The following is a 25,455-nucleotide window of genomic DNA, read 5'->3' as shown; positions in this document are numbered from 1 at the left end:
CTATAGTACGGATATTGTTCCTTTTGGATTGGTCACACAGTTCTCTTAATATTGTTTCATTCCTGGAGATCCTTTTCTCTCTCTCTCTGTCAGCTTCTATGCGTTCCTGTTCTCTGATTTCAATTCCATCAATGGCCTGTTGCATTCTATCCATTCTGCTTATAAACCCTTCCAGAGTTTGTTTCATTTCTGCGATCTCCTTTCTGGCATCTGTGATCTCCTTCCGGACTTCATCCCATTTCTCTTGCGTATTTCTCTGCATCTCGGTCAGCATGTTTATGATTCTTATTTTGAATTCTTTTTCAGGAAGACTGGTTAGGTCTGTCTCCTTCTCTGGTGTTGTCTCTGTGATCTTTGTCTGCCTGTAGCTTTGCCTTTTCATGGTGATAGGAATAGTCTGCAGAGCTGGGACGAGTGACGGCTGGAAGGACTTCCTTTCTTGTTGGTTTGTGGCCCTCCTCTCCTGGGAGAACAGCGGCCTCTAGTGGCTTGTGCTGCGCAGCTGCGCGCAGACAGGGTTTCTGCTTCCTGCCCGGCTGCTATGGAGTTAATCTCCGCTGTTGCTGTGGGCGTGGCCTGGCTCGGGCAGCTACTCCAAAATGGTGGAGTCGCGTTGGAGCAGGAGCGGCTGGGAGGCTATTTATCTCCGTAAGGGGCCTCCCTGCTCCCTGCAGCCCAGGGTTTAGGGTGCCCAGAGATCCCGGATTCCCTACCTCTGGATTAAGTGACCCGCCCTGCCCCTTTAAGACTTCCAAAAAGCACCCGCCAAAAGAAAACAACGCCCACCAAAAAAAAAAGAAAAAAAAATTTTTTTAATTAAAAAAAAAAAAAAGTTTTTAATTAAAAAAAAAAAAAAAGGTTGTCGTTCGTTTTTCTTTATTCTGCGGTGCCAGCCTCAGGCCTCTGCTCACCGGTCTTTCTGCCCTGTTTCCCTAGTATTGGGGTCCCTATCCCTTTAAGACTTCCAAAAAGCGCTCGCCAAAACAAAACAGCAAAAAAGCAAAAAAAAATGGTCACTCGCTTTTCTTATGCCCTCTGTCGCCCAGCCTCCAGTGCCTGCTCACTGTTCTTGCTGCCCTGTTTTCCCAGTATCGAGGGCCCTGCACTCTGGCCCGGATGGCTGTGGCTGGGTGTTCGGCAGTCCTGGGCTCCGTCTCCCTCCCGCTCTGCCTGCTCTTCTCCCGCCGGGAGCTGGGGGGGAGGGGCGCTCGGCTCCCGCGGGGCCGGGGCTTGTATCTTACCCCCTTCGCGAGGCGCTGGGTTCTCTCAGGTGCGGATGTGGTCTGGATATTGTCCTGTGTCCTCTGGTCTTTATTCTAGGAAGGGTTGTCTTGTTATATTTTCATAGATATATGTTGTTTTGGGAGGAGATTTCTGCTGCTCTACTCACGCTGCCATCTTCTGCCCCTCCTTCCACATATTTTGATATATTGTACTTACTTCATTTTCATTGAGCTTAAAATATTTTGAGATTTCCCTTGAGACTTATTCTTTGTCCTATAGATTAATTTACAAGTATGTGGTTTAATTTCCAGATATTAGGGGTGAGATTTCTGGGTATATTTTTGTTAACTTGTAGTTTAATTTTGTTATGTTCAGGGAACATAGTTTGTATGGTTTCTGTTCTTTTGAGCTTTTTAAAGTTTGTCTTATGCCCCATAATATGGTAACTGTTTATGTGCCTTGAAAGGAGTGTGTAATCTGCTGTTACTGTGTGAGGTCTTTTATAAATGTCACTGGGACCAAGCTGATTCTTAGTCTTTTTAAGGTATTTTGTATCCTTGTTGGTTTTATATTTTCTTGTTCCACTAATTTCTGAGGGTAATGTTGAGGTCTCCAATTATAATTGTGTATTTGTCTAATTATCCTTCCAGTGTGCTCAGTGTTTGCTTACATATAGTACATGTATTTGTAACTATGTTGTTAAGTGCATAAGCAGTTTGTATTGTTATATATTCTTAGAGAGTTGACTCTTTTATTGTTATATTAAGTTCCTGTTTTTCTTTAGTAATATTCTTTGTTTTGGATGTTCTTTTGTCTGATATTCATATAACTACTCAAGCTCTTAATTATTGTTTCACAGTATATTTTCCCATCATTTTACTTGTAACCTTTATCTGTGTCTTTATATTGGAAGTAGATTGAAACAACATATAGTGGAGTTTGCTTTTTTTCATCCAATTTGGCAATATAATTATTTTAATTTGATATTTATACAGTTTACATTGATGTAATTATATAATTGTATTAAAATCATTTTGCTAGCTGTTTTCTGTTTGTTTCGTCTGTTTTTAATTTTTCTATCATTTTTTGAGTTAAATTTTAAGAAAAAGTTTGGCATTTCTCATGAGTCCTTTTCATCTTCATGATTATTTATACTGCTTATTTATTTTTTAAAGTATTGCCCTAAAGTTTATATCTTTGCTCACTTTACCAACATGGGACTTACACTACTTCACATGTAGTTAAATGGTATATCCTTGTTTCCCTCTGTCTTTGTACATTGTTGTTATATGTGTTAGTTACTTTTGTATATACTGTGAACAAACACTACATGGCTGCTCTTTTATTTAAGATAATCATTTAACTTTAGAGCAATTCAAAGTAAGGAAAATAGCTTTTTTTTTTTACCTTCATTATCGCACTTCCAGTGCTCTTTATTTCTCTGTATAGCTCCAGCTTTCTACTCTGGTATCATATTCCTTCTGTTCAAAGAACTTCTTTTAATGTTTTATGTAGAGTAGGTCTGCTGGTGATGGGTTCCCTTAGTTTTTGTGTGAAAAATGCTTTCTTTTTCATTTGTGAAAGGTATTTTTGCTGGATATCATGTTCGAGATTGACAGTTTTTTTTTTCCCTTTATTACTTTCAAGATGTTATTTCACTGTATACTGTCTTGCATGATTTGTGATAAGAAGTCTAATGTCATTCTTATTTTTGTTCTTTGGAATGAAATATGTCCTTATTCTCTGACTGATTGCAAGATTTTCTCTTTGTGTTTTGTTCCCTGTGGTTTCAATATGATATGACTTAGTATATTGTATATTTTTTCTTTTTTGGGGGAGCATTTACCCTGCTCAGTGTTTTCTGAACTCTTGTGTTAGCAGTTTGATACCATTATTAATTAAAAAAAATTTTGGCTCTTCATTTTTCAAATATATCTTCTGCCTGTTCTCCCTTTCTTCTTGTTCTGGGATTCCAATGACATGTACATCAGACTATTTCATGTTGTTCCTCAGATCTTTTAGGCCCTGTTTTTTCCACATTTTTTCCTTTGTAAGTAGAAATTTGGCTAATTTCTATTAACCTACCTTCACGTCTTCTGGCTTTTCCTCCTCAGCTATGTTGAATCTATCAGCATAGATAGTTCTTTCTTTCATTATGTTCTTGATTTATAGCATTTTTAGTTGATTATTTCTTAGAGTTTCCTTCTATCCACTGAATTGTCCCATCTTAAATTGTCCACTTTCTCCATTAGAATTGTTTTCTGGGAGCATCTGCACCAAAAACATTGTTTCTTCCTGCAGTCACCTTAGATTTCAGGCTAGTTGGTCTACCCTTAATATCTATTGTTTGATAAATTCAATAAAAGTCATGAACATGGTATTTTATGGCTTTTAATTTTGCTCTTATTACTGTTGTTTAAAAGGGGGCATAATAGTTTTTCCAGCTCTCCACATAGTGAGCAGAAACTAGAAGGCTAATCCACAGATTTTCTTATCTGTCATTTTATTAGAGTGAGTTTAGAAATTGTGGATTGTTTGATTTATGTTCTTTTTTATAATATATTGAAATTTCCCTTGCAGTTTAATGTGTATTTGCTTTTTGTGAGTGGTTTGTACATATTTGAAAAGAACATGTAGTTTCATTTTGGAGCAAAGTTGATAGTGAATTATCTGCATTTACATTATACTTAACCATTTGCTTAACTTTTAAGTCTGGTCTAGTCAATTTTTTCTATTAATTATCTCACATTTTCTAGACATACAAGGTGTGTAATCATGTTGTTTACAAATAATGAGAGTTTTGACTCATTTCCTGTATTTTATGTCTCATTTTCATGTTTTGTATTTTTGCTGTTGCTATTATCACCCATAATAGCTCAATAATGAAATAATTGTACATATCTGTGTTTTGATCTTGACTTTAATGGGAATGCCAAGTAGATTTTTCCGTTATAATTGATGCAAACTGTTAGTTTGATATAGCTTTTCTCATATATATTTTAGAGCCACTGTGGGGGTGGTCTGGAGTGAATTTAAAATTTGTGTGATTTTTTTTTTAGCATCTATTAAGATTATCTCATCTTTTCCTTTTTTTTTTTTACCAATTAATGTGAAACTTTTCTTAGTAGTCTTTTAAAATTTAGCCATTCTGTCACTTGAAGATATTTTAGCATTTTAATGTCATTGCTTTCTGTTTCCTAGTTCTGTATAAAATGTTCATATCATATTGATCAGTGAAATTGTCATATAGATTTTATTGTTGTCTTTTTCAAGACTTTTCATTAAGGCATTGCTAGATTTGTTCAACAGATTTTGTAGCTTTCCATTTTTTCTCTATGAATTAAAATAATTTCTGTAGTATGGGAATTACATATTTCTTGAACTTTCGAAAGATTCTTGGGTAAACCTATTTTATATTAGAACCCTTCCATAAAATTTTTAAAAGCTCTCCATCTTCTCCTATAGTTATCCTTCTGTTCAGATGTTTAATTTTAATAACTGTATTTCTTTCCTACTTATTGATCTGTTTACACTTTCAGATTCTTCTGAGTCTTTTGCTAATGTATATATTTTTCATATTGAGCTATTAAACTATATGGTATTATATGCATTTAATTTATGTCTGTTATATTCTCATTTCATTTATGATTCATTTTATTTTATTCTGTTTCCCCTTCAGTGGATCTACTAGACATTTATCTATTTTTTTTCCTTGCCTCACAAATCAGTTTTTGTAATATACCATTTTGATTTCCTTCTTATTCTGTTCATGTATATTTTTAAGGTATTTTCTTAGTGGCACTAAGTTTACAGCATCTAGTTTACAGCAACTCACTAGAGAGTTGCTAACTAAACATCCTAAGTTTACAGCAACTAGTGAATTGATATCAATTTAACTTCAATAGCATACAAAAACTCTGCTCATAGACAGTCCATCCTCCCCTGTTTATGTTCTTATTATTACAAATTACATATATATATATATATTCTGTACCCACTAATATATAATTTATATTACTGCTTTATACATTTATCTTTTAAATCATCCAGGGAACAAAAAGTAGTTACAAACCAAAAATACAACACTGCTGGCTTTTATATTTACCTACACAGTTATCTTTTCTGTAGCTCTTTATTTCTTCATAAAACTTCAAGTCACTGTCTAGTATCCTTTCATTTTAGCCTAAAAGATGCCCTTTAGCATTTATTATATAGAAACTCTACTAATGATATATTATCTCAGTTTTTTTTTACCTGAGAATGTTGAAATTTCTCCTTAATTTTAAAAAGATAGTTTTGCCAGATATAAAATGCTTGATTGACAGTTTTTTCTTTCAGCATTTTAAATATGTGACTCCACTGCCTTTTGGCCTCCATTATTTCTGATGAGAAATTGACTGTTCATCTTATTGAGGGTCTCTTGTACATGACAAATCATTTTTCTTTTGCTTCTTTCAAGATTCTCTCTTTGTGTTTGTCTTTCTACTTTTTGACTATAATGTGTTTGTGTGACTCTCAGCTTACTCTACTTGGACTTTGTTGAGCTTAAATATGTAGACTTACATCTTTTGTCAGTTTGGAAATTATTTTTTCATATTTTCTTTCTGCCTTTTTCTCTTTTTCTTCTCCTGGAACTCTCATTATGTGTATGTTACAACCTTTGATGGTATCTTACAGACCTCTTGGGCTATGTATATTTTTCTTCCTTTTTTTTCTTTCTGCTCTTCAGACAGGGTAACTTCAATAATTCTCTAGTGAATTTTTCATTTTAAGTTGTACTTTTAAGTTTGTTGTAGGCTGTTGCAGTTTGTTTAGAGACTTGTTTAAGCTGTTTTTGTAAAGTCTGTATTCTTTGTCATGTATGGTCCCTGAAACATATGTTTCTTTAGCTGGTGTTAAGCTAGTTGTGACAGATTTCCTCATATACAATGAGAAATAAATAAGAAAATAAGAGTGAGAGAAAGAGAGATGGAGAGAAGGAGAGACAGCAGACATGCAAACCTCTCTCAGGCTTTCCAGATTGTCTCTGTGTTGGGACATTCCTTTAACACTTAACTGGGCCATTCAGAACTCTGTCTTAGTCTTCTCTTCCTGCTTGTACTAAACATAAAGATCAGCCAGAGATGAAAGCTTAGGGCTGCCTCCGGTATTTCTGTCTCAGGTCTTTTCTGAGCATGCATCCTGCCCTGGGCATGCCATGCATAGCTTTCTACATTCTCAGAAGACACAGACATTTTTTTAAATACCCTAATTTTCCAAAGAAACCCAGCTTTTCTTCCCAGGCTTTCCGTGCATCCATTGTTTTCCCCAGTTTACTCTTTTGCCCCATTGGCAACAGAGAGTTAATTTGCCTGACATTGTTTTGAGAGAATCATTCTGCATAATTCTTTTCCCAGCCGGAGTGAGTTTTGAGTTGAACAAAACAAAAGCAAATGCTCGTGACAGCCCTTCAGGTAGCCCCTAGACAAGCTAGAGCAGACGCAATTCTTTGAGTCTGAGGTCTGCTCTCTGCCTGCAGAATCAAGGCCTGAGGTCCCACAGTGGGAGCGAGGGCCGCGGTACTAACGGCTGCTGCTGAGCCGGGGACTGGGCAGGGCAAGGGCAGGTCAACCTGACACAAAGCTCCCGTATTGAGGTTAAGCCGTGTTTTCCTTGATTCAGTGTTCATTCGGTCGGTGTAAACTTTGTTTTCTAGGACATTAAAAAGTCAACGCTGACATTTTTTGCTTGATTTTTCAGTATTTCTTTGGAGGGATGGGCCTGTAGAGCTGTCTGTTCTACCATTTTTGCTCTTTATTTCAAGAATAAATTTTCAAATGTCAGTGAGTTCAGCTTTTTAATATTTCTGCTTAGTAATTATTAACTTATTTTTAATGATTTATTTTTATTTTATTTATTTTAGTTATTATTATTTATTCTTTTTCTCTTACTTTCCAAGAATTTTTTTTATTTCTCTTAATTATTCAGGGTGGATGTTTAGCCTCTTCCTCCTTTCCTTTCTTCCTACTTTCCTTCTGTCCTTCAGCTTCCCAACTACTTTGACATAGATATGCACTCATTTTCTGATTTTTAAAAAATTATTATTGTTAATTTCTTTTAGCTCTGTATCTTATGGTTACTTAGGGATCCTTTTTTCTCATTTGTAAGTGATTAAGATTTATTTGTAAATAGTGTTATCATCTTGTATTAATAGCATTGCATATATTTAGAGAACACAATCTATACAATATCTTCTTTTTGGCAATCATTGTTTTTTTTTTCTCTGATATTTAAGTGTTTAATCAATTTTTTTAAGTGTTTCATGAGTGGTTTTCTTTAAAATTTGTAGAGTTTATTTTCTTTGCAAATTGTGCAGTTAAAAGTATGTGTTTATATGCAATATTTTACTAGATTGAACATTTTACTACTGTGAAAGCTCATTACATTTTCCCTATACTTAATCTGCCCAAGTCTGAAAGTATTGAGTTTGTCTTCATATTGTTCCTATTGAATTTCATAGTTATTTTTGATCTGTTATTTGATGCAGAAAACCCATGACTATTGTATATTTAGTGAATTTTTTTAAATTAAAAATATCTTCCTTTCCTATGTAATGTATTTTGTTCCTCAATTTTACTTTGATGTTCTTTACAAAATTTGGTCCTGCCTGATATATCTTTGTTTATCTTTTAATTTTTATCACTAATTGAGTAAGTACAGAATGAGTACTTCAAATTGTTCTGTTTTATGATTGCTGTTCCTATTATTCAGATATTTTTTTTCCAGCTTTAGCATAATCTACAATTGTAATTGAAAAAAACTTTGCAATAATTATAGGTTTTCAGAAGAGTTAAAGATAGTATAAAGAGTTCCTATATACCCCTTAACCAGTTTTCATAGTTATTTACCTTTTACATTGTGTACATTAATCAAAACTATGAAATTAACATTGGTGCTGCATTATGAACTAAACTACAGAATTTATTAGGATTTCACCAGTACTTCCATGAATATCCTTTTCTGTGTAAGAATCTGATCTGAGATAGCACACTGCATTCTCTCATTACTTCCCTCAGTCTCCTCCAAGCCAAGACAGTATCTTGTTCTTTCCTGGCATTTCATGACCTTGACACTTTTCAAGAGCCCTGGTCAGGTATTTTGTAGATTGTCCCTCAATTTGAGTTTGTCATATGTTTTCTGAAAAGGTTATAGGTTTGGGGAATTATACCACAGAGGGGAAGTGCCCATCTCAGTGAATCATATCAGAGTACACATGACACAACACGATTTATCATGAGTGCTGTAGCCACGATCACTGGTGTTTGCTGGGTTTCTCTACTGTACAGCTTTTCCTTTGCATACTCTATTCGCTCGAAGGGAGTCATTAAGTCTAGTCACTCCAGGAGAGAGGAATGAAGCATCACCTCCTAAAGCGAGGGTATCAATTGTCAGGCATCTGTTAAAACTACTATTGTAGTTAGTAAGAATGCCAAGGGGATACTTTGTGGCCATGCAAATATCCTATTTCTCTTTATAGTTTTACCCACTTATTTTAGCATCTACTTATATTTAGCAAACTACTTAGCATTTAGTAGTTTATGGAGAAATTCAGTACTTGTAGATGATACTTGTAGCATCATCTTGCCTGTAGGCATTATTTTTGTGATGTTCTAATGGCGATTTTTCTATTTCCCTTATTCTTTTCACATTTATTATTTGGAATTTCTTCTGTAAGGAATATTTGGCTTCCCTCCCCCATTTGTTTTTTTAATCTAGAGTCAGCAAACTTCTTCTATAATGGGCCAGATAGCAAATATTTTAAACTTTGTGGGCCAGACAATCTGTCACACAACTAAGTCTACTCTTGTAGTGTGAAATAGCCATAGACAAATGTAAATGAATGGACATGGGTAAGTTCCAATAAAGCCTTATTTTTAAAACAGGCATTAGGCCAGATTGGGCCTGCAGGCCAACTTCTGGTAATTAATTCATTTATTTGTAGCAGATGAACTCATGGATATTTATTTTATTTCTTTGGGTTGTAAGTGTAGTACTGTCATTATTTATTTTGTTATTCAGATTGTTCCAGCTTCGGCCAATGGGAGCTCTTTCAGTTGGCTCCTTTGGCCTTCTCCCAATTTGGGGTTTATTTACTTAATCTTGAACACTTTCTTATTTTTCCTGGCACTTCAAGATCATCTGGGGTCATTTTTTAAATGGGCACTTTATATTTTGTCCCTTTTCACATGAGATGTCTTCCTCCTCATCTGAAGGTCCACTTGACTGGTTTTAAGATTTGCAAGTTTACAGTATTTATTTTTTTCAACCTGTATTTTGGCATTTCATGTTCTCTGAAGTCTACCTGATATTTTTCCTACCATTTTGAATGGGAGAGGGTTGAGGTATGAGGGTGGAGAGTTCAATTTTTGTTTTTTAATTAAGAAGTTTTGCAAGAAAAGAAATGAAGAAGTAAAGTTGACTTATTCTCAACCACTGCTTTCTCTGGGACTGAGATCTTTTTCATCTACAGACTCAAGATAGAGATTTCTTCTATTATACTTTATTAGTGTTCTTGACCCGTTTAATTTTTTTCCCTTTGCGAGCCTTCTGTTGGTTGGATCTCTTGTTAACTCTCCTGGGTGTCTGTTCTCATTTACCTTAATGTTTTCTTTAAAAAGCCTGGTGTCCTTCTCTTCTGCGTTCTTGAAGAGCTTTTCAAGTATGTTGTCTCCATCAGTCATTCGATTTTCTGCATGTTGATTCTGTCATTTCCTGGTTCCAATGGGAATTTTATTTCTGTGCTTGTAGGTTTTCCTTTCGGTTTCCTTAATCCTTTCTTACGTAGAAGAGTCTTCTTTCACTTCACTTTCCTTCTCAACCTATTGGTTTCATTTCATTTGTTTTTTCTTCATCTCTTTTAAAAACAGAGGTCATAGTTTTTGTAGTCTTTAAAAAACGCAACATGAAGCCTCCCTAAAAATGTGCAGTAGTACGTTCCTTAGTTTGATTTTGCTGGGAATTCTTAGTTATGATCATGCCCGGATGTGTTTTAGAAGTCTTTATGCCCAGGTCCTGCAACGATGTGGCTGTTACCAGTTTTTGCCTGTGTTCCTGATCACAGAGAGTGCTCTGGTTTCTTGTTCTCCAGGAGAGTGGGTGTGGGAATTCCTCTCGGTGGCCTCATCACGTGAATCCTACTAAGTTCCCCCCTCAGACTGAGCGGGACACTAGCTTCACTTTCATGGCTCTGAGCCGAATGTCTTGGTCTGGCGGCTCTTTCCCTCGTGTAGTTTTGCAGGACTGAGTGGGAAATGATGCCTGTGCGTGTGCTTCCTCTTCTGGCTACGTAATCTGAAGCCATCATGGTCTTCTAGACTTGAAACAGCTTGTACCTTCTCCCAGAACTTGTCCTGTCTTTGTCCTTCCCCCGAGGACTTCAGACCCCAAGTCGTAATGATGGGGTCCCTGTGCCTTTCTGCCCCCAAGGGACTTGTCCCTGGAATTTGAAAGAATGGAGAAAGAGAGGTCCCTGTTGATGCGGGGCTGGAGGCCCAGAGCCAGGGAGTGTGTAGGGACGGCCATCCTGGTGGCAGAAGGGGAGGGTGGCCCTCATGGATGGCCCCGGGAGGGCCAGGCCTGGGAGGCTACTTCTAACCCATGTGAAGGTGCTGTAGGTTTTTTGTGACCTTGGCAGGAGTTGAGGGCAAGCGTCTGAAGCTGCAGATATGCTGTCATCCGCAGACAGGTCAGGCCCACTGGACCAGAGAGGGAGGTGGACATAGTGCAGCCCTTGAAAGCAGGGGGTCAGGAGCTGAGATGCACTGGACCGAGTCAGATCTCTCTGCTGCCAATGCTCTTCACCTCTGGTTGCCTCAGTTTTACACTGCTTAAAAAAAGAGAGTAAAATGACCTGTCTTGTTGGGCTATTTGGACAGTTAAATGAGTCCATATAATGTATAGTTAGTATATGGGGAGCACATACAGCAATGGTGGGCGCTTGGCATGCACTGAATAAATGTTGGGTGCTGGTGGCGGTACTGGTTCGCCTGCTCGTGGAAGGCTGAGGATGGAGGTGGGGAGTGGCCCGGTCTGCCTGGCAAGGTCTCACACTGCCCCAGTTTTTCTCCATCTCTGAAGGCCCAGTTTGGTCTCAGCTTAAACTGCTCTTTCTCAGCGGAAGCTCGCCGCCCGCGCGCCTCCTTCTGAGGGAGCCCCATCCCTCTGCCATTATTTACTTTCCAGGGCGCCTTTCTCTTCACCGTCGGAACTCTTTTCCTTGTCGGTCCCTGCATGTGACTTTGTGTTCACTCCCTTGAGGGCTGTGTCCCCCACTAGCCCCGTGGCTTTGCGCTGGTGAGAATGGCCACGGGGTAAGAACTTGGGCTGACGAGTCAGGTGGCCTGGGGTCCCAGTCTTGGCTAGCCACCTGCTGCCTGTGTGACTGAGGGAGAGGTGGCTGCCTTCTCTGAACCTTCACTTCCTCACCTGTCAAGTGGTGAGTGTGATGCCCAGCCGCCAGCCTGCGTGTGAAGGTGCCATCCAGTGCCTTACAGGTGCGTGTCAGCACAGCTCCTGGAGCAGCACATACCATGAAAGGGGACTCTCATCATTAGGATTCCTGATGAGACAGCCACCCACTGGTCCTCATGCCCTGGGAAATAATTGCACCAGAACTGGGCGCTCCCCACCTGCAGCAGAAGAATGTCTCACACTAGCTGGGATCACAGAGAGTAAATGTTCATTAATGATTTGGTTGAACTCTAAGGGGGAGTTCAGGGTCTCAGATTGCTTATCTTTGAAAAAAGAAGCCGGTGAGCACACAGTCTTTAAATATAACTTATGCATTCGTTAGTAATTACAAAGGACGGGGACGGAGGACTGTTGCCATTTGGAGGGACTGAGCTCCAGGTAGCGGTGCATCGGGAGCAGAGCCGCCAGCACCTGGGGGCCAGCAGGTGTGAGGAGGTGGGGGACGGTGGAGGGCACTAGGGGGGCTTGAGGGGAAGAAAGAATTTCCTAGACAGCTAATGTTGCAGTCCTGTGCAAGACCAAGTCCGAAATAATGGGGGCTTTGTGAATAACCGAACAAATTAGAATTTTGGTTCTCTTTGAGATTCTCTGGAGAAGAAAAGGAAAATAGGGTCAGAAACCTATACAGGGATGTAAAAAAGGAGATTAAGTCCCAGGATATGGCGCATTCAGAGTGTGGTATCTGGGAGCCAGCTTTCTTCAGAGCTCCCTGTGGGCATTTTGGTCTTTCAGAAGCAGCAGTTGTTTTTGTGAACCTGAAAGAAATCTTTAAAGAAAATATTTAAACTGTGGAGGAAAGAATGTAAAAAAAGCACTTTTGTCAACTGAAGTTTCCTATCAGAGAAGCTCCATTCACCTCTTGGTCGGCTTGCGGTCCCTTTACTTTCACTAGATCTTAGTCTTTTTAGTTCTCCCAACAACCTTTACAGGTAGCTATTATTATTACTTATTATTATTACTATTTCTATTTTAAGGATGGGGACACTGGAGCCCAGAGGAGTTGGGCACCTTGCCCAGGGTCATGTGGCTAGAGGTGGCAGAGGTGACAGAGCCAGTCATTTCCCCCTGTACATCAGACTATTGGGGGAGACCCTGTTAGTACTGTTCATTGATGGTTTGGGTTAATTTAGGTAGAAATGGCTGTGAAGTCACCCCGTGCCTTTGCGGATGGGATCAGTGGTGGAATAAATGGCCTTTCTGTTCACCATAAAGCCACTTGCGACTCTGGGCCTCAATCCTCCAGAATAGGAGGGAAGAAAGCCGCCCTGCCTCCTTGGTGTGGCCCGGGACAGCCATGCAGACACTGCACTCCTGCTGCATCCCCTGCTTCTCCAGCAGCCCTACCCCGCAGAGCCATCTCTGCACTTAGTAGGACTTACCTGGGTAGGTGGACTCTCTTCTTCCCAGGGAGGAGTTGATTATCCTGGGGGTCACATTCTGCAGGGTGGGGAAAGAGTCTATCTTTAGATACCACCAAGGTTTGTATTCACAGGAGGATATGCAAGATGAGGTGACCTTTACTATGGAATGTGAAACTACTTATTTGTATGTATGCTCCACAGCCACCCAGTGAGGTACGTGCTGTTATTTCCCCTAGATGAGTCATCTGTGACCTACCGAGGTTTAGTAAATTGCTCAAGAGCACAAGATAAGAGCCTTAGCAGAGATTTAAACCAGATAGTCTTGCTTCATAGCCTGTATTCTTAGATACTATAGTGAGTAGATTTTGATGAGTGAGTTCCAGCCACACATCCATTCCCCTGTCCATTCCTGAACTCACCTCTCTACTCACCCTTTCACCTGTCCATCTAGTCATCTGTCCATTTGTCCATCCTCCCATCCATGCATGCATCCCTCTACCCACCTAGCCATTCATTTTCCCACCTTTCCATCCAACCACCCACTCACCCACCTATCCATTGTGTTGGTTGTTTGTCTAAATTGGCTCTCTGATGCGTCCTGGGGAAGAAATTTTCCATCCCAGGAGTCAAGCATGTGCTTTCTGAAGCTGGAGACCTCCAGGTCAGCACAGGTCCCTCAGCACTCAGGAAATATCTGGGCTTGCTCCTGACACACCTGGGTTGGTCATTAATGCCACTATTTCAGGCAGTGCCAGCTTGCTTGGTTTCTTTTCTCCCTCTGTGAACCTGCACAGGGTTTCCCCTTCAAAGTCTCCACACATGCCAAGCCTCAGGCTCTTCCAGAAACCCTTGACTTTCCAAAGCATTATCACAAATGAATACTCAACTGGATCCATTCCTTGATCCGAAAATTGGATAGTCAGATTAGTTTGGCATGATTTTACTTTGTTAAACTGCTGCAGGGTTTGTGTGATATATCTAAAAATTATGTAATAAATCTAAAACAGATGCTCACAGAGCATTTTATAAGGAAAGGCATTTTAATAGAAATAGGCCAATTTGATTGGGGATAAATCAATTAAGGACAAAATTTAAATTGTCTTTGAAGAAGCAGTATTGCTAAGAGACAGTATGGCTTAACTATTTACATATTTGTTAAGTACAAAGCAATGAAAGTTGTTTAATTATTTTGCATAGCCTCTGTTGTACATGAACCACTGGGAGACAGACTCACTTTTCAGAATTTTTTATTTTGTATTTTGGGATATTTTAAGCATAAAAATTCAAACATGAAAAGATAAATAGTCAAACAATGAACCCTATGTACCCATTACTCTTGAACAATTAGAAACTATCACCATATCTGCTTCTCCCCTCTCATATTGTTTTTCTTTTCTTGAATTTGAAGGACATATTTCTAGCTTATTACTTAATTTCATTGTGACAAAATTCCATTCTAGAAAAGTATATCATATTGACATTGAAATATAATAAAACTTTTGTCTGTAACCATTTACTTTTTCATTGAAATCTCGTTTTTTTTAAGTGGTAGATCATTGGGAGTTTTCTGTCATTTCTTTAAAAAATTTCAAGTCTGTAGCAAAGTTGAAAAAATGATAAATGAACCCTCAGACACCCTTCACCTTAGTGCCCCAGTTATTAGCATTAGGACTGCCATTTTCCTAAGTGTGTTTTCCTATGGGATTTCTTGAAGACAGGGACGTGTTCTTACCTTTGAAGGTATGTAGACAGTAGCACTTGGAACCAGATGGATGCGGTGTTGAGATCTCATCTGCACCACCTCTTAGCCCTGCCTCATAGGCAGGTTGCCTCTTATTCTATCCCTTCATCTATCAAGTGGGGTAATAATAGTGGACAGCCCATGGTGTAAGGCACATCATAGGCTGTCAATCAATGTCACCTATCATCTTGCCCCCCGGCTGCACCCCTTATGTTGCAGCTGAGGGGAATTAAACAAGGGAAATTGGGTTTTGTCAATTCAAGTCATTTTTGGTTAATATGGAAGATTTTTTTAGTTGAGAGAGTTGGTATGGCCTAATGATTAAGAAAATGATAAATCTGGGAAGAGAGGTTCAAATCCCAGCTCTGTTCTTACCAGCTTGGAACTTGGTTGAGTGACTTTATCTGAGTCCAAGTTTCCTCACTGTGAAATGGGATAGAAGGAATACTTACCACATTGGGTTGTTAAGGGACATGGGAAGGGAGCATTCACATCCAGCATGTAAAGTAACGTCCAATGGCCCATAATGCCCAACGAGAGGTACTCATCCGTAGCGTCATTGTAAGTGAGGATGCGTTAGCATAGTGCCTGCCATACGTATGGATGCTCAGTAAGTGTTATTCATCATCAGTAAGGGTGAAAAACCCACACCAAATTTCTCTTTAGAAATCGGATTCTGTTTGGTGCAATGAAAAGGATAAAGATATTTAGTGAAGCCTTGCTGTGTGATTTCGAGTGAGTATGCCTTGGATGGACAGGTGGAGGCCACCAGCAGGACATGCTCTCAGGCAGCTGTCATGGGAAACGACCCAGTGCCCTTGGTTCCATTCAGTGATGTCCTAAAATTAACCAGCCTTTCTCAAATCTCCTGGAAATGTCGGTTTCCAGGGTTGCCCATTCCACCCATGGCCAGGGTGGATACTCTGTCCTGACGGCTTTGTGCTCTTCTTGTAGCCTGGGGCTGATTTTTTTCCCCTCTCTCTCTCCCTCTCTCTCTTTATTTGACTCTCATCTTGTATCCCAGGTTGAGAGGATCGTAGACAAGAGGAAGAACAAGAAAGGGAAGTGGGAGTATCTCATCCGGTGGAAAGGCTATGGGAGCGCGGAGGACACGTGGGAGCCAGAGCACCATCTGTTGCACTGTGAGGAGTTCATCGACGAATTCAATGGGCTGCACGTGTCCAAAGACAAGAGGACCAAGCCAGGGAAGCAGGCCAGCGCCTCCAAGCTCCTGCGCGACAGCCGAGGCCCATCCGTTGAGAAACTCTCCCACAGACCGTCAGAGCCCGGGAAGAGCAAAGGGACTTCGCAAAAACGGAAGCGCATCGACCCTTCCCTGTCCAAGCCGAAAAAGGGGTATTCAGCCAAGCCCCCTGCAGGAGGTGACAGGGCCACCAAAACTGTGTCTTACAGGACTACCCCCAGTGGTTTGCAAATAATGCCCCTGAAAAAGGCTCAGAATGGGCTGGAAAATGGGGACACCAGCTCTGAGAAGGACGAGGGGCATTTTGGAAACGGGTCCCATCAGTCCGGCTTGGATTTGAATGACGTTGCTGAGCAAGACCTGGCCGAGTGCGATGTTACCCATGCGGCGCTGGCAGAGAACGGACTCGGTATGTAGCTTCTCTTTCTCCTGCGTTCGGCTCTGACCATGGCCAATGAGGGCTTTTGGTGCAGCATGGGAAACTACTTAAGACCCCCACCCCTATCCCTAACTCTTCATTAGGCAGCAGACCCCCCCACCCCAAATCTCTCTCACCTGGGGCCACGAGGACTTGGTCATATGCCCATGCTGGGTACAGACACCTATGCATGTGGGGAGGCCAAGCCACTGATTCTCCAGCTAATGCCTGTGATGGGTTGAAAATTCCTGATTGCACTTCACGATGCCCAAGGCTGTGGTAACCACGTAGAGTCGCTGCTCTGAGGGCAGCTCAAAGCCCTCACTCACCTGGACCCGGGACTCAGTCCCTGGACTCCCAGAACCTCTCGGGGCAGCACACACCTCACAGAACCATTGCTGTCAATCTCATCAGCCCCTGGGAGGTAGCCCTGACAGGTAGGGTCTGCTGCTCCTTTTCAGACACAGTTTGGACTTGAAATTCTCTAAACCCCTCCAGAAGCGAGAGCCTCTTCCCCTGTATCTATCACTAACGTTGACAATCTGACCCCTTTTCTCTGTTAGGTCCTAATTTCTGCCCTGACCCCATCCTATGCTAATTCTTTTGGTTTGCACCTTTTTGCTCCTCTGGCAGCAGCACAGCAAAGATTCTGGGATCCCCCCTCTTACCAAGTCCCACAGGTGAAATGAAGGCACGAGATATCAGTGACCAGGGAATTCAAGCTCCCAAACCTGGTATTTCCTCAACAGTCAGATTGCTCCTAGACTGAGCCTTAGTGGCCCAGGTCTCCCAGGGTAGCCGTCCCTGCTGTTGTGTGTACTTGTGATTTCTCAGGCACCTGTGTGTCTGTTTGGTAACCTTTCTCTTTAGCTGCCGGGCCCCTAAGCCTTGGGATGTCAGGAAATTCTGCACACACATGGACAACCTGTGTGCAACAGATACGACCATCTGGTGTGTGGGGCTGAGGGCTGGGATGCAGGTGGCACCGGCTGGAAGAGCTCCTGGGGGTGGTGATGGAGGCGAAGGCGTGTGGGAGTGACGGTGACTTCAGAGCTGAGAGCGCTCAGCGCGCGCCCCGCCGGGAGAGTGTGCGTCTCCAGGGACTCTTGCCAGGGAATCTGAGCAATCTGCTTTGAGGTTCCTCTTTCTCTAGAGAGAGGAGTTTCACCCAAACAGGATTTATTTAACAGTCTTTGCTCCAGATTGACTCACGTTTTTGTCTGGGGATCCCTGATGCTGACATGACTCTGCCTGCTAACAAATGTGAAAGCTGTTTGCTTTGAAAATTCATCTTGGGGGGTGGGCTTGCGTAAATGAAGCCTGGCCCAAACTCCCGTATGTGACGTTCTGTGCCAGCTGCCTGAAGTAGAGGAATTCCGTCTTGGGAAGGGCAGCTGGTGAGGGGAACTTTTGAGGCTCTGTGGGTGCAGGTACAGGGATCCTGGGCATGATCCCCCACGCCTGCCAAGGGGCAGCCCCCTGCCCTGCTCAGAACGTGGCTGCCCCGAGAGTGAGGGCAGAAGCAGTGTAGCTGCCAGAGTATGAGGTGAGGGAGAGGAACCAGATTTGCAGACAAGTCTGGGAGAAGGGGCACCCCTCACTCCATGCAACTTCCCAAAGAGAGGCTGAGCTGCCAGCTGACTGCACTCCAAGCTTGGGCCTCGTTGATGCTGCCTGGTTTCTGGGCTGGTGGTGAGGCATGGTACCCATGACCACGGGAAATAGGTGAGGGTGAGTGATGGGATCAGCTGTGGTCTTGTTAAATCCCAGTCTTAATTCTACAAAACTTCCCCAGACCTCTCTTGCCTCTGATCTCGTCCACCTCACTGTTTCATGATATTGCACATTCTCTACTCCACATGGGCCCATGCCTGGGCAGAGTGGGAAAGTTTCCTGCTTCTGTTTTGTTCTCTTTTGGGTGTTCCCAAAGGGCTGTTCTGCTTAATCACATCCCATAGTGTTGGTGTCCTAAAGATTCCCCCATAAGGTTAAGGCAGTGGTTCTCAGATTTTCCATGTATGAGATTACCTGGCACCTTGTTACAAACTCAGGTCCCACTGAGTGTGGTTTATACGTCTAGGGTGGGGCCCAGAAGATGGGTTTTTAACAAGCACTCTGGGAGACTCCAGTGCATATTGAGATGTGCTCTTTGGCAAAATGGGGGTGGCAGTTAAGTTTCACATCAAGTGTCAGTTTAAATCAATTTGGTACTTATTTTTTTGAGCACTTAGTCGCCATGCTGGGTGCTTGGAGTAGAGTAATACAAAGATAGACAAGGACTTCTCCCTCTGAAACTTACAGTTTACTGTCCGGTAAGTTGAGAGTGGATACCTATTGGGCAGTGTTGAGAAGACTCCTGAGGCTGGCTCACTGGAAGGAGTAACATGCACGTTATCAGTATAGCATGCCTTTGTCATACCGGCACTGACATCTTCCATGGTCAGTGGGTGATAAATGCTCTAGTCTTTATCATTCTAGTTAGAACTAGCTTCTTATCCAGCTCTTGGTGTAACTGGGAAGAAGAAGAGAGTGGGACTGCTTGCTGGAGAGAGGAGGTGGTCTGGGATTCTTGGATAAGATCCAAGACAGAGGGGTTTTCTGGTTCCAGAAGTTTCCGGCAAAGGGTCAGAGGTGTAGTCCAGTAACACATGGTTCCACTTATGTTTTCAGTAAGAGGGAATCCTCGATGAAGCCAGGGTCCATGCCTGTGTGCAGCTCTGGGTGTCCTTGTCCTCGCTGCTCCCCGAGTCCCCATGTTCCCTGACCACCTTGGCTTCCCAGGGGTGGGAGGGTGAACCAGTAGGATTTTCATCACAGAGGGGGGCTTCTCTTTGCCTGGCAGGAAGAGATGGGGAGGTCCTGGCTGTGCTTTCCAAGCATTTGTTTTGGAGGTGGGCTGTTGCTTTTTATATGATTTTAACTCCTCTTTGGTGAATTAAGGTTCTGCATACAGAAAAGCAACTTATGTAACACGTTCCTCATTTACTGCTGACTTCCCTGATCTGTGCTGTGGGAACAAATGCTAAATCTGGGCTCTGGAGGGTTTGGTCTCAGACTGCATTTTCCCCAGCAATGTTTGTGAAGTAAATGTAGCGACTTAGTACTGCTCTTGAGGCTGACTCTTCTCTGATAACAACAAGCAGCTCTGTGGTCTGAGGACCATCTGCCTCAGTATCCTTAGGGGAGCTTGTTAAAAATGGGCTCCACCACAGTTGAACTAATCCAGATCTCAGGGGACAGGGTGAGGGTTGTGCATTTTAAATGCTGAATTTTAACAACTATGTGTTTATACAGAATTTCCTACAGAAGCATTTGGTTGTAAGCAGTGGTCTGCAGATCCATTTGTTGACAGGTCCAAAGTTGCTCCTTGGATTTTAAGCTTGAAAGTGAGAATGTGATTTGACCTTCAGAAGTTTAAAACCTGACATAATTTCTCCTTCTTGCTGATGCACTGGGCATCCCTCTCTCTCTTTCTCTTTCTCTAAAACAGACCAGTTTCGCATGTATGGAAAACTGTTGGGTCGGCTAACTCCCCTGTGGTCTGATCCAGAACTTGCTAGTGATGTCTTGTCTAAGGAGGCCAAGGCATTGATAATTTACAGACTCAGATGAGCCTTTAACTTGTGGAAACTTCCCTAACTAACTCAGAGCCAGTGTTTCACGCTGAGCCCCGGCACAACACAGAGATGCCCAGCCTTCTCCAAGTTTCCCTGAAGCCAGTGAGCTTCTGTCATTGATACCGATCCTGTGGCCCTGTATTCACATTTCTTTGAATTTTGAGTCGGCTTCCTTGCGTCCTGATGGCTGTTGTCTGCCACAGAGGCACTACGTCTCAGACATCACTTGATTCAGTGTTTTCAAAATTGTCCCTATCATTGAATGAGTCATTCCACACAAACACGCAACATTTGCTGTTTTCTCTCCATTGATCTTTTGCAGTTATCTCAGCTTGCACGTCTGTAGTGTTTGTTTATCTTTTTCTACTCTTTCAACATAATTATCTTGTTGCCTTTTATTGCTCATATGCAGTAAGTGTGTTTTAAAAGCGTTTCAGAACTAAGCACAGCACGGGGAACACCCTGTGCCTTTGGAGAACTGGGGGCTCTCACACATCAGAATTCCCCTCTCAGGCGTGTTAAAACACAGAGTAGTACGCCAGCCCCCCGCCTTTTTGATTCAGTCGTTGTGGAGTGGAGCCCGAGCACCTGCATTTCTAGAAATTTCCCAGATGTTGCCACTGGTCCAAGGACCTCACTTTCGGAGTCACTGCTCTAGAATAATAAACAACAAGATGGTTAAAAATGACCGATGGTGGTGATGAGTGCCCCTTGGCGTTACTGGTGTTACTCTGGACGTTGAGTTCCCATTCATGAGAATTTAAAGGTTGGAAGTTGATGAAGTGAAAAGTTCTAAGTTGTGAGTTTTAGAGTTTGGGAACTTGCCTGTGATGGTGCCTTGGCGTTGACAAAGTACTTCGTGGGATCCTCATAGCAGTCCTGAGTGGGAGCTGTTGTTCTGCCCATTTTACAGAGGAGGAGAGTAAGCTTCCAAGAGGCCAGGCTGGGACTAGGAGAGAAATCCAGGCAATGCAGCTCCAGAGCTGGACTCCCCACCACTGTCCAGCTGGTGTCCAGGCAGTGCAAGGCAGTTCCCAAGCCCTGAACACCGACCAGCAAATGCCTCAATTGACGCCAGAGCTGGTGGGGCAGGAGCTGCCCGGACCTGCCCTTGTCGCTCCTTACTGGAAGGGTATGAGATACTACGACTAACTCGATGCCATTCAGTTTGAAACCCTGGGTAAAAATGGTCAATTTCCTAAAAATACAGCTTACCATAACAAGAGTCAAGGACACCTAGAAAACCTGAACAATGCAGTAACTGTTAAAGAAACTATTCAATCAGCCATTACAAAGCTCTCGTAAAAATCAGGAAGAAGGCTCACAGGCCCAGATGGTTTTATAGGCAAGCCTACCAAATATTCTAGATAATTCCTCTTACGCAAATGGTTGTGGAGATGGGAAAGGAGAAGACATTCCAACTCCTTTGATAAGGCCAGTATAACCTGGATTTCTAAGTCAGACTAGGAGGGGAGGAATAAGGAAAATTATAGGTGAGTTTCACTTAAGGATGTGATAACCCTGAATAACCCTTCTGGGCTTGTTACAGTTCCCTCCATACTTCCTCAAAATTGTGATGTCCCGGAAACTTCTGACTCTGTGCCCTGAACTTAACCCCAGTTCATGACCTTCAGAATCGCCATTGCTTTCCGAGGTGCCCAGCCTGTCCCTGGAAGAGGCCTAGGGGAAGCTGGCTGGAAGAGCTCCAGGTGTCATGGGCAGGGCCTCCAAGCGCCCTGGGGAATCACGGAAGCCCCATAAAGAGTGTCCACTTCCTGGCCTGTTGTTAACACAGGTATCCTTGGGCACAGCTGTATTTTTAACACACTTCAAACAACCCCTCCCAGACCAGACTTTGACTAACATTTTGGTTTTTTTCAAAAGCAGGTCATTTTCCAGACTAACAAAAACAAATGCGTAAGGGATTCTTAAGTTTTGTCTTTCAAAGCACAGCAAGTCAGCGGCTTTTGATGGATGAATTTAAAACCCTTTTACATGGTAGTATGAAGACCCATCCACCTTGGCCGTTGCCTCTGGGTTGAAAGAGCCAGACAGTGATGGAAAATCTGACTGTCAAGGTGACCTGTGGCAAATCCTCGGGGAAGAGCACCCTCTTGGCCAGTTCCCCAGCCCTGGATTTGAGTCTGGCACCCTGAAGGGGCTGATGGAATCCTGACCACTGTCAAGATTCAGAAATCAACTCAGTACTTTTCTTGTCAGCTCAGGTTTTATTTTCCTTTCTCAACTGCCTCAAGAAAAATTTTAGGAACTGTTCCCAGGTCACTTTCCATCAGTGGTGAACCACAGCAAGTGGGGTAGGAGGTTTGGGTGCCCACCCCATAAGGCTGCCAGGTGTAAGCAGTAAGGGGGTACGTGGTGTGCGGAGGGTCTCAAAAAACAATAATGAAAATGAGTTTGCCACGTTTGGTGAAAAGCTGCTACTCCTCCCGGTGCGGTGGACCCCCAGGCCTGTGGCTTTGCCCCCTGCCCCGCTGCTCATCTGAATGGCCAATCTTCATGAACGACTGTGATGATGGTGGTGCTTGAGATCCTTCTGTAGGCCAAGCCTGCAGCTTCTCCTAATGTTTGATATACTGGCTATTGTTCAGTCCCACAGTAATTCTCTGACCTAGCAACTTAAAGACATAGCAGCCTAACTAGGTTAGTGATGGTTGGCCATGCTTCTAGATGGGGAAACTGAGGCTCAGAGGGGCTGAGACACAGCGCCCAGGGTGGGAGTTAGAGGTGGTGACAGGTGGGGTGATGCCAAAACTCTCAAAGGTCTGTGACCATTTTATAAAGGAAAAAAGGTACTTCAGGGATTTAAGTTCAAAGCAGCGAACCTTTCCCTGGGTCCTAGGGCAATGTGGGCCTTCCCTGGAAACATCTTCAGTGGTTCCAGAGATGCTGACTTGGCATTCCAGGGAGGGACCTCTGGTTCTGAGTGATTGTCCTTTGGGCCTTAGGTTAACACACACACACACACACACACACACACGAATTCAAGGCCTCACTGAAAAGGTGACATCTGAGGAAAGATGGGAAGTGGTGAGAACATCTCATTTTAAACTTAAAACTCCATCTGTGTCAGGCATGTGGGTCTGCCTCCCCTTTTAGCTGCCCAGGATTTTATCAGGTGCAGGTAAACTGTGTACTTCTGATGGCAGTTAGGCTGCCTCCAAAGATGGTTTTGCCAGCCCTGGCTTTTGCCAGTCTTCGCCATGCTTTTCTAAGCCCTGTTGTGTTGATTTCAGTTTACAGCCGAGGGTGAGCCTCCTCTCAGGTCCCTGCTGCTGGTGTTTCTCTGTGTGGCCATGGCCTGAGTACAGCCACGCCACTGACAACATGGTGTGGTGGGTAGATGAGGGCATTCAGCCACGTCACCTCTGGCTAATAGCTGAGCCTCTCTGGGCTGAATTTTTGTTCATAAAATGCAGAGATAATCATACCTCATGGGGTTGAGGTAAGGAGTAAGTGAATTCCTCCATAGAAAGTCCTTAGAATATTACCCAGCATATGGTGGCCATTTGATAAATACTAGCTTCTGTTATTTCAATCCTTTGCCCATTTTTCTGTCTGGCCTTTGTATTTTCCTATTTCTTTTCAAAAGCACTTTACATATTGTCATACTAATCCCTTGTTATATATGTTAACTCAGCCAGTACTCACAGAGTGACTATTGTATACCAGGAACTGATGAGGCCAATAATTGCAATACCTTTTACCATGATGGAGATACACAGAAGATACTGAGAGAGCCCAGAGCAGGAGTGCCTAAGCCAGGTTGCAAAGGGAGTTAGGAGAGGGCTTCTTGGAAGAGGTGATGTGTGCACGGAGTCTGATAGAATGAGCCAGAGTGAGCAAGGAAAAAGCCAGGGATGGGGTTGCAGGGGCGAGGCGGTGATAGCACACACCGGGGCATAGAGCCAAGGATCAGCATGTGGGTGGTGATACCACATCTCAGAGAATAGGGCAGCCCAACCAATCCTAGACCACCCTGTAGGGGAGGCTGAGGGCCGGCAAATTCCCTGTGCAGTTAGGGTTGGCTTAAGAACCAGGCAGGTGGGCGGTGGGGGTGGGGCATCTGCAGTATGGGGCGCTTTCTGGAAGGGGCTGAGGAAGTCCTTTATGCAGCTGGTACTCTAGGCCTGTATAGTCTGCTGACCTGGCCTGCGTACACCTTCACACACTTGTGTCCCTGTCCTCTGCAGGTGTGTTCCGCACTCCACCAGCCCTCCTGGGAGCGGTTCATCCCTGCTCCTCCTCCACGGCTCACTCAAACAGCGCTTCCCTGTGAAACCTTCCCCGACCCCTAAGTGTAGGTCAGCTTCCAGTGCTGTTTGCACACATCAAACCATGTTTCTGCACTGACAGTGCTGACCTCCGTGTGTCGGGGTCTCAGCCTGACTGTGTGAGTGCTGTCTGCCTCCCTCACTAGGCTGTAAGTCCCACGAGGGCAGGGATGGGCTCTGCTTTTACTTGCAGTTGTACCTCCGACACCTATCCGTGCCAGGCACCTAGTAGGTGCTTAAGAAATCCCTTCCGAATGAGGGAGTGAGTGAATGAGTGGACTAAAGAGAGAAAGCAAGAAGCCTTCCTGCCTCACGGTGTGGGTCCTGGGCCGGCCTGTCCTGTGCCTGCTGTGACTTCTTGCATCTGTCGAATCCTCCCGCCTCGTGTTCTGCTGGCTTCTCACATCACGCTCCCTGCCCCCGGCACATGTCAGCAAGAGCTAATGTTTTGTCAGCATCTTAACAGCAACCGAAGGATTCCCTTTCCGTTGTCTTGTCTGACAATTGTTTTCACCATCTGCCGTGACAGCCCTACTTGCTCTGCTCACTGTTCACACAGTCTCGCTGGCTCTTAATTAAATGCCTGGGCTCCCTGCCCTGCCCCCCATCAACGGGCTTGCGTATCCTTTTCAGCACAGCGCAGTTCATCTGGATTGCAGCTTCTGTATTTTGTGTAGTCCTTTGCTATGGGAGGGAAAATTCAGCGGGCTTCTCAATAGAAGTCCCAGTTGCAGAAAGGACTTTTGAGATTTCTCCTTTGAACGAGGTGTAAGCTTCGGAGGCAGCATGGTGTGGGAGAACTGGGAAGAGCAGGCATGGGCTTTGGGGACAGGGTGCCTGGAGTCCAGGTAGGAACTCTCGCTGACTCGGTGACGGTAGGCATGCCTTCCCCAGGTTCAGAGCCCTGCTTTGCAGTTCTGGACTGTGGGAATCACAGTACTGCCCACGTGGGGTCACTTGGCGGGTCGTGGCTCACAGTGCCCAGTGAATGCTCACTTCTCTCCTGCCCTTAGAGCCCCCTGCTTGTGGAGCCTCCCGCTTTACTCAGAGCCTCTCTTTCTTAACCTATTGCCCTCTGCCCTCTTGCAT

General features: G+C 43.3%; 1 protein-coding gene across 1 annotated transcript in view; it reads left to right on the top strand.

Moving 5' to 3' along the window:
- The window catches only part of CDYL2 (chromodomain Y like 2), a 163,749-nt gene that overhangs the window by 96,419 nt on the left and 41,875 nt on the right, over nt 1–25,455 (top strand). The window contains exon 2 of the mRNA XM_036909337.2: nt 15,860–16,448. Within this exon, the coding sequence (XP_036765232.2) occupies nt 15,860–16,448 (589 nt within the window). The remainder of the gene's footprint in view (nt 1–15,859; nt 16,449–25,455) is intronic.

This window comes from Manis pentadactyla, chromosome 15 (assembly GCF_030020395.1).
Source record: "Manis pentadactyla isolate mManPen7 chromosome 15, mManPen7.hap1, whole genome shotgun sequence".
Lineage (NCBI taxonomy): Eukaryota > Metazoa > Chordata > Mammalia > Pholidota > Manidae > Manis > Manis pentadactyla.
Note: the sequence above shows the minus strand (reverse complement) of the source record. Positions and strands in the feature narration are given on the sequence as shown.